The sequence below is a fragment of the Plectropomus leopardus genome, chromosome 22 (assembly GCF_008729295.1).
Source record: "Plectropomus leopardus isolate mb chromosome 22, YSFRI_Pleo_2.0, whole genome shotgun sequence".
Lineage (NCBI taxonomy): Eukaryota > Metazoa > Chordata > Actinopteri > Perciformes > Serranidae > Plectropomus > Plectropomus leopardus.
The window spans coordinates 7,569,277-7,578,682 of NC_056484.1; the positions used below are offsets into that span (position 1 = coordinate 7,569,277).

At 43.5% G+C, this 9,406-nt stretch overlaps 1 protein-coding gene across 1 annotated transcript; it reads right to left on the minus strand.

Moving 5' to 3' along the window:
• Positions 1 to 639: 639 nt before the first annotated feature.
• btg1 (B-cell translocation gene 1, anti-proliferative) lies at positions 640 to 9,157 on the minus strand. Its single transcript, XM_042511012.1, has 2 exons — positions 8,702 to 9,157; positions 640 to 4,842 (listed from the first exon to the last, which is right to left on the minus strand). The coding sequence occupies exons 1-2, from the start codon at positions 8,844 to 8,846 to the stop codon at positions 4,439 to 4,441; spliced, it is 549 nt and encodes a 182-aa protein (XP_042366946.1). The 5' UTR covers positions 8,847 to 9,157; the 3' UTR covers positions 640 to 4,438.
• Positions 9,158 to 9,406: the final 249 nt, after the last annotated feature.

Here is a 9,406-nt window from a genome sequence, read left to right on the forward strand (position 1 = left end):
TTCGTTAAAAGCCTCCTGAATGTCTGGATCGTAAGTTATCATAGAAAAAAGCCAACCACACATTAGCAGCTGCTAGGCAAGCAGCCTATCTGCAAAATGCCAAACAGTGCAGAAAAAAAACACAGATTTTTACTGTGTATCTGCTTTGTTCAGTGATTTTACTAGTTTAAATCATCAGGTCCAACTGTTGTGGATATAGTGAGACCTCTGGCAATAATTTGGCTAGTTATCAAAAAAGAAGAGCACACATTAGCAGACACTGGGCAAGTAGCCCGTCTCAAAGAAGCCAATATAGGAGAAACACTGCTTTTTATCATGAAACTACATTATTCATTGTTTTTGCCAATTTTAATCACTTGGACTGTATGTTTTGGAGAGGAAGAGACCTCTGCGGCTCCCTGTAAAAACCTCTTGTGTGACAATAAACACTTAAGGAATCCTAACTGGGAGAAGTTAAGCTAGTTGCAATCTGCAGTCTTCACCTCCAAATGCCACTAAATCCCTCTACATATTACACACTGGACCTTTAAATGGAACTACAAGCCTTTGAAATGAATTTAATAATGTGTGCGTTTGATTTACATCCACAAAGTCATAATTTAATAATGCTGAGTAAATAATGACACAGCTCACAGGGGGTATGATGCCAAGATAGGAAATCTTTTATTACAGAGAAAAAAAAACTTTTCTTCCAAAATATAGAAATCTGTACAACTTCCGCACAATCAATTTACATGAACTGTACAAATTTACAGCAGTTCATCACAACATACCCAAGGAAAAGAAACTGAACACGATAAAGATGTACTGACATGAGATCACAAGATAGACAGCTTTTCTTCTTGGGTAAGCTCAGATTTTTTTGTCTATTTTCTGGTTTTGTACGTAAATAGAAAAAAAAAGGAAAAAACTGAAAAGAAAAAAAAAACAAAAGGATACGTCTACACTTACAGATCATGGAAACTAATTTTTTTTTTACCAAAACAACTTTGGTCCTTGCCAACACTCCCATCACAAATGGCTTCACTTACGAAAAGCGTTATCCATGTTAAAAGATGAAATACAAAAAGGAATAAATCTAAAAACACCTCAGGATAGCAATTATTGGCACTTCCCATGTGTAATGTTATGTACTCTACCATATGTTGTACAGTTACAATACATTCTACAATAATGTAAAACACCTCAAATGTGAAAGTGGCAATAATTCAACTCATCGATGACAATTTTGACGACGACAACAACAACGAAACCGCTGTTCCCTTCCTGTTTCATGTCTTAACATGCACAACTTCTCCATACGGGTATTTATTGAATGTCCGAGGCCTGAGTTTGGCAATACATTCCAGGAGAGACTCCTCGTGTCTCGAAAAAAATGTCACACAACTTCAACTTGACATATTTAGTGCATTTTATGTGCTATTTTTACCTCTTGGCGACTCAAAAGCACTCTCAAGACAATTCTGTAACCTATGTGCGCTCAAGCTGAATGGATGCCATTTAAATATACTGAGGACTTAAACCATTTTGGGTGGTGGTAGTACAGTTGAGAAGGGGATTTTTTGACATTTTTGTGGCTCTAACAAAAATCTGTTACAAGTAGGTTAGATCACCAGACTAAAAATCATCTTAAAAAGAGGATGAAGGGGGGAAATTCGGGGATGGCAGAGTGGAAAGATGAGAAAATCTACCAGTGTGACTGTAAAATACATGGAGAGAAAAGTGAGACGAGAAAATCATCTCGCGTCCGAAATATAGACCAATCTCGTAAGTCACACGACATAAAAAGCTATAATGGAGCAGCTTGATTTAAAAAAAAAATGGGTGTCCACCATGAAAGCTGGGCTCCCATCCCAGCGTGCTCCTCTCCATCTGGCCGACATGGAATCACTGCTTTTCACAGAATGCTGGAGGGAGTATCAGCAGAGAGCGGGGGGGAAGAGGGGTTAGGGGGGAGTTGCAGTGCGTCAAAGGCTATAGCTCTATTACCCATGATCCTCTCAGGCTTAGGGGAGCTTAAACACCCATAGGTCTGGTGACGAGCGGCGAACCAGCCTGCCGTGACAGATTTGGCCAGCGGCTAACGACGCCCGAAGCCAACCCGGCATCTGCTCCAGCTTGCCGTTCAACCACAACCAGGAGTGAAGTTGGGGTACGTCAGACAGACCATCACACCCTTTCATATGTAAACAAAGTTGCTACTCAAACTCAGTAATCAAGTGCAGCACATTCCAGTGAGATGAAAACAATGGCCTAGTACCCTCAATTCTTCATCTTTGATCCATGTTTCTGCATCTCTCACTAGCCCCCCTAGTGCAGCTTGAGCACGCAAAGCGCGTGTGCTGGTTTGTTTTTATCCATCACCGCTGAGGATGGGTCGAGGACTTGGTTGGGGGGATGTTGAATAAGTCCAGAGGCGGGGGCTGGAGGGATTTTAGCTGCCCTGGACAAAAAGTGTCCGGCCCTGGCCCCTGCCTCTCTCACACCAGCTCCGCATCCCCGCCGTCCTTTCCCCAGCTCCCCACGGTGATGGATGATGATATGTGTCACATTAAGTCTACCTGCATCCACAGGGGGTCAGCTAGCAGCATGCTGGCTTGGCTGAACAGGAGGTCTGAGCTGAGGGGTGATATGTGGCACTTGAGGCACTGAGGATTTTGAAGCTGCCAGGCTGGAATATGGACACCTCAACGAGGGTCCGGGCAGCACATGAACCAGGCTGGCTCACATAATAAGCCTGATATTAAAAACCACGAATGGCTTCATGACAATGAGGTCTTCGTAAGGCAATGCACCTCCAATGCACACATAAGTCTCCTTTTGAAAAGACCTTGGAAATGAAAATAGAAGGCTGACAAGGCCTAGTGTTGTTTTGTTGTTTTTTTGTTTTTTTTAATTCAAGTTAAAAATTAATCTCTGAACAGTCGGTGCTCCAGACCTCCCTTTGGCCAAAGTCTCACACAGTCATCACTTAGTCCAGACCTTTAACTTTTTTTTCTTTTTTTTTTTCTATCAGCAACACAAATCACCATCTGTGTGTGTTGGGGGGGGGGGGGGGGGACAGCTTAGCTCTGCATCCTGCCAGAGCGAACAGTGCCATATGAACGGATGACAGAATGTTTCTAACATACCACCAAAAATACTCTCTGCCTAAAATCAACAGCTCTGAAATGTTCACATATACAGTGTTAGAAAAAAAAATCCAGAGTTGCACACTCCCGATTTCATAGACACAAGTCTATCCCGTCGTGGGAGCTACAGTATGAACAAAACGGCTAGAAGAGGGCAATAAAAACGGCGTGAAAAGATGACATTCGAATGGATGGAATGCAGGCGATTTTTTCTAAACAAAAACATCCCACACAATCTCACGTCAAAGTGCATTCAATGTCTAACAGGGCCACCAAAGACCAAAAATTTTGGGTAAAATAGGCCCCCCCTTTTTGCTACACTTTGAATTTTGGTGATGCAGGAGACGACAAAGTGGTGGGAGGGAAAAGGGGGCAAAATTAACAACACAGGAACTTGATTGTGATTTTCAACAACATTCATTAAAAGGGGGAGGCAGGAGGTGTCCCCTGGGCCTCCCCCCGCAAAGCTACACATACATGGGTGATGGGAGGGGCGACAGTGCAACAGGACACGCTGGTATCCACAGGTGTCACAACACATTCCACTTGCACTTACATACAGGCCATTGAGATGAAGGTTTTCTGAGGCTCGGTGTTGATGGTAGAAGGGGGAGGAAGTTGAGAGCCTTTTTTGTTCCAGCTACAAGATAAGGAAAACTCCCTGTGGTCCAAAAAGGGGGGTGTTATAGAAAATAGAGATGCTCTCATTGGATGTTTTTTTACCTTGAGCTTGGAGTGGGAAAGGCTCAGTCTGAACATCAACTTCCTCCCCGCCCAGGAAACAAAACAAACTGAACAACTTCTGAAATTCAAGGGGGTAGCTCCTGATAAAAAAATCCTTACAATTTAGGTTGGTGTGTTGAACATGTACCCATAGTAACCACAAGTAAGAAAGTGCAAAGTCAATGATAGCCCCTCAAAGATGGAGCTGATCACCATGTTGTTTACAGTTGAGGGGTAGGTAGGCGGAGCCAGTCTCCACGGGGGTTCCTGGTTGGTTGGTTTAGCTGCCCCAACAGTTCCATTTCCACAAAGCCTCTCCTAAAAAAACGGAGTGCCCAGCTGATCCAATGACACAACAGAACAGATGTAAGTGGGGGGAGAGGGTAAAAAATATCAAACCTACAAGGTTTCCATCACCTGGACGATAGGCCACATCCTCTGTGTTTTTTTTTTTCTTTTTTCTTCTTTCACTATTTCATTTCATATTCTTAGCTTTAAAAAGGCTCACCCTGATCTGGCCACGTGATCTGACCAGCCACGGCGTGACCCTGAACAAAAGTAGGCCGGGGTGACGGCGTGCCCCTTTAACTGGACACAGTCATCATATTGTAGGCTTTGGAGGGACTGGTTCTGCCCAGCACCATCAGTTCCTCCTTGCAGCTGATGTGACTGTCCACCATGGGGCTCACCGCCCCGCTGGTTCCTGAGGGGGAGCTGGCGGTGGCTATTGCCGGCATTCCTACAGAGCAGGGCTGCGACTCGTACAGGACGCAGATGGAGCCGTCCTCGCCGATGCGGTAGGACACCTCGAAGGGGTCCACCCAGAGCGTGAGCTCACTAGGCAGCAGCAGGTAGAGTTGCTGGATGGTCAGGCCGATGCGCTGGCCTGCCTGCCCTACCAGTGGGTCCATCTTGTGGTTGATGCGGATGCATCGGTAACCTGAACCCTTGCAGGGCCTGTCTGGGAACCAGTGGTGCTTATATTGTTCTGCAGGGACAGAGAAGAGAGAGGATGGAGAGAAAGTTTAGCTCTGGAGTGATAACCATCAGACTGCTTGTAATAACATGTAATGTGGGCAAAATCACTTCATATGCACCCACCAGATCCTTTGTACAAACTGTCAAATCACCTTGAGTGGAAGTGAAATTATTGTTGTTGATTTTTAGTGAACTAGTTTTGCTATAATACTGTAATAAGCCGAATTGTGAGCGTTTTTTTTAATTTGTTGTGACTGGGAAAGTTCAGCTATAACACAACTTTGAATTATGATTATATTATATCCTGTTATTTGTTGCCAGTGTGGACCAAAACTTATTTTAGCTGGGTCATGAGCCCCCGGCCTCCACCTTAGGGGGCACCACTGTTAAACACAAACACTAGAAACGTCTATTACAGCCATGCAGGTGGGATCTGCAGTGCACCGAAACTGAGCAAAGGTCGAAACAGAAAGCAGACAGACTGTACTTTGTGTTAAACATGTCCACGTGACTCATTAAACATAAAGTGTTTTAAAAGATGTCATAAAAAGAAAATAAAATTTTATGAGAAATATGAGATCGATCCCATTGTTATATTCTTTAATTAAAATTGGTAAGCTAATTTTTATCTCCCAAAAAAAAACATTAGTGCCTGTTTGACTGTTTGGGTTGTCTCTAAATGTTTAACAAAAGCAGGCTTAATGATTAAGAGGAGCAGATCTTAATCTCATGTATTGGTTTTTGGCCAAGAGTCAATTTAAGTGGTTATAAAACAAGAAAGGATCTGACTTGTCAAAACAAATATATTATGAAAAAATAAAAAACACTAACTGTAGCTCATTACCTACTTATATTATTACAACTCATTTAATGATGTTATTATGTGAATGTGTCACTTTTGAATAATCAGCTGCAACTGTCAGATTTGGTCTATAACTTACAAAAATCCCAGAATGTTCTTATCTACACTAAAGTACAGGGTGCAGTTGCAGTACAAGAAAAAAGAAAAACATCACCACCTGTTACCGGCCTGATAAGCAGCCATAAACAGGCGGCAAGCGGCACCCTGGGCCTACGTGACAAAAAGAGTGCCATTGAATTGCACAATCCCTCCCCTGGCTGCCGTCGTCAGTGTCACAAAGTCTCCCATGACTGGCCGAACAAAAAAAACACCAAAAGTGTCGAAGTCCCAGCCAGCCATCTGGGACGCCGGGCTCCACCTCTTAAAGGGACAGAACCTTATTTTTTTTCCATCTGTGTGGAAGTTTTTTTGGAAGTGCAGTGAAAATAGTGACGCTGCTCTCTGTGTGTTTCGGGCATTTTAGTGGTTTTGATGACGAGAGGAAAATTAGTGTTGACTGAGTGCATGAGGAAGTGAAATGTAGCTCACTTTTTCCTTGTGAGTTCACTTTTGGCAAATAAAAAAAGTACTTAAAACTCCTTTTTTGTTCAGAAACTTTTGCCCCTCATTTATAAACATCCATTCTGAATTCCCATTGATGCTAACTTCATTGTGGCCAAAGAAAAACAGGGTAAGTGAAGTAGGCCAGCATTCAGGCCAGGGGCCCAGAGGCCACCTGTATGCATCCACAGGATAATAACACCCCCCCCCCCCCCCCCCCTCTGTGCCTTATCACAGAGGGCTGTATACTGCCGAGCTAATGGAGGGGCTGGCACTGGTGAAAGAGCACAAGAGGCTGGATGATCTTTCAGCCTTCGGACTGAGCCACAAAGGCAGCTACCTTCAAACCCCAGAGCAGCTGGGGCAGGATCAGCTCAGCAGGGCCTATTCTTAAAAACGAGGGCACACGAGAGGAAGAGGAGGGGGAAGGCAACGGAAAAATAAGCAGACGAGTGTGCGCTTAACCTAAAGAGTTTAACGAAAGTGGGTTGTTTAGCTGACCTCGGACACTTGAAAAAAAAGCGAGATTCTGTTTTGGCCCTCTCTGCTGGTGGGTGTTTTTCCATTTGAAGCCGTTTTCTGGATGAGCATCAAATCACGCTGATAAGCAGGGAGAATCGATGCTCTGCTTTCTACAATTACGCAACTATCGTGGTTTCAATCTGGTCACTGGGACTAACTTCCCTTCGATCAGCACAAATATTTTCAGCACGCAGACACAATAGTGAGTGACTGCGATGTTTTCAGGCACAAAAGAGCTCTGGCTGGCCTAGTTAGGCAGCAACGAGCCTCACAGGATACAACACTTTTGTTTCTGCCTCGTGCTCAAAATAAGACCTTTTTTCTGTAATTCAGTTATAATCCGTTACATGAGAGTTACACCACAGCAGTTTCAAAATGCTCTAAAATCTCCTGAATCTTGCAAATGATGTATTAAACCATATAATTTACCTCACTTTAATATAATTATTGTTTATATCCACTAAATATAGGGAGGGTAACATTGTTTCCAGTGGATTTCCCCCCCATTTCCTCCCCGATTACACCGCCTCCGCCTTTAATGTCTTCCTATAGGCGCCCACCAGAAAAAAACATCCCATCCCCCACTCACAGGCCGCGCAGCCGACTCCATTCAACTCCAACTTTTGTCTTGTTTACAAACACCGTCGTCGAATTGAGCTCGAACAGGCATTTTTTTGGAGTGAAATAACTTAAAATTTCCCTCAACAACTCCTCTTAAAACAACATAATTTAAAACAGGCAATTAAAAGGCCTCCTATGATGAATTACAGTTTGGTTTTGGCACCAGATGGTACTGTATTGTTCTTGTTGGCCTCCTGTAAAGAAATCAGTTGAATTCTTATAAGAAAAATAGGTATACTCACTTCCAACTATCATAATACTACAGCTAGTTAGTGCAGGGATCTAAAGCAACAATCTGCGAGTGTTTTCTGAGTGAGCTCCTCATGTAGGAAAATGTGGGTCATCTGCTTAGTACATGGAGCGAGCAGATGTATAGCAGCTTTAGAGCTCCGAGTCTGGAATGTGTTTACAGCAGGAAATGACACACAATCCCCGAACAGCACTGTTCTCTAAAACACTTCAAATACTCAAAGCAGGTAAAACTTAGAGAACCTAACTGCTGAATTTCCTGCAAAATATGTGAGAAGAAACGTGGCTTGCATTCACAATAAATTGAGAATGTTCTGACATTATGATGAATGGGAGATGTGGTATATTATTGTGTAACTACCACTAAATACCAAAAATATTATGGTATAACTACATGGTCAAAATGCAAATACCAAAAATATAATCTTTTATATATATATATATACAAAGGGCATTTATTTGCAATTATAGCAAACAAGCGCATAATGTGCTCTTATCTATTAGGGATATGGTATAAAAACTCAACATTTTTAGCATTATGGGGCGCGTAGTAAATTTTGGTTTGCCAATTGATGTGTTTTCATTAATAATCCATTTTGTCCAATGCATTACGTAATTGAGCAGCATCACTGGGGGCTGTTTTGCTCAGTTCTGTGAGAGCTTTATCGACCGAGGCGCACTTCCTTGTTTGAGTCTTTCCATCCCCCCCTCCTCCTACTACTCTTCTTCTAAACAAAGTAACCCAGTTTACAGTCTTATTTTCTATCTTTGTGATAATAATATTCAGATGTTTCAAAACAATCGTCGACAGATTGTTTAAGATCGCGCGTTTTGTTTATAATTGGTTGTTTTTTATCCATCTCCGACGTGCGCAAACAGTGGTGCGCGCTGGGAGCGCTGATAGTGATACTTGCGAGAACAAAGAAAGCCTTCTTCTGAATCATTCTCAACCCAATTAAAACCAGAATTTTGACATTAAAAGATCAAACAAACCCTAAACTAAACACATATGGTTTTAGTGTATAATGTGATGTGCTATTAAGTGGTAATTACGAGTATTTTTTGGTTTCCTTACCTGCCAAAATGTCCTGTAAGCTTTGGCTGAATGTTTGGACCTGTCGATCGTTTACGTGTCCTTTTACCCGCAGAAATCTCGACAGAAATCCGACGGCGGCGTTGATCTCTGGTTTCATCGTTCCCCGGGCACAAAGGGTATGCATTGAGAAAGGCAACGGCGACGATCCGTGCGCTTTTGTTAGTTTTTTCTCTCTACGTGTTTGTCCGACTCTTTCGCTCCACTTCTTCCAAGCAGCGGTCCTTATCGGTTGGCTCTTGTGTTTCTCTTGGCATTTATTTTTCGAGGTAGAGGGGAGTTTTTATTCAGAGCGGGTCCGTGCGCCAGGACGGTACAGTGTTGGGAAACAGACGCCTGTTGTTGGTAAATACAGGGGGGTTGGGGGGTCCCTTGATGCCACGTTGACCAACCCTCCGCTCTCACTTTCCTCCTCCAGAGTGAAGCTCTCGGTACGAGGGAGCGGATTTTTATAGCGCCCCCTCCCTCTCCACGGCTTCGTCACAAGCTGCTACAGCAACAACAGCGGACCAATCCGCGGCCCGGCCTCCGTCTGACGAGCCACATATAGGAGGAGTGCTGCGGCCGCGTCACCGCTCTGAAAATAAACAGAGGGGCATACACAGCATGAAGCCGTGCTGCTTTCACGGGCTGTCGGAAATAAAGGAGGCAGGAAAAAAAGGAAACAAAAGCAAAGCGCACACACAC

Excerpts from the sequence above, each read along its gene's own strand:
- btg1 (XM_042511012.1), bottom strand. The coding sequence starts at position 8,846 with ATGCATACCCTTTGTGCCCGGGGAACGATGAAACCAGAGATCAACGCC. Across the intron at positions 4,843-8,701 it reads CTTACAGGACATTTTGGCAG|AACAATATAAGCACCACTGG; the intron begins GTAAGGAAACCA and ends CTGTCCCTGCAG.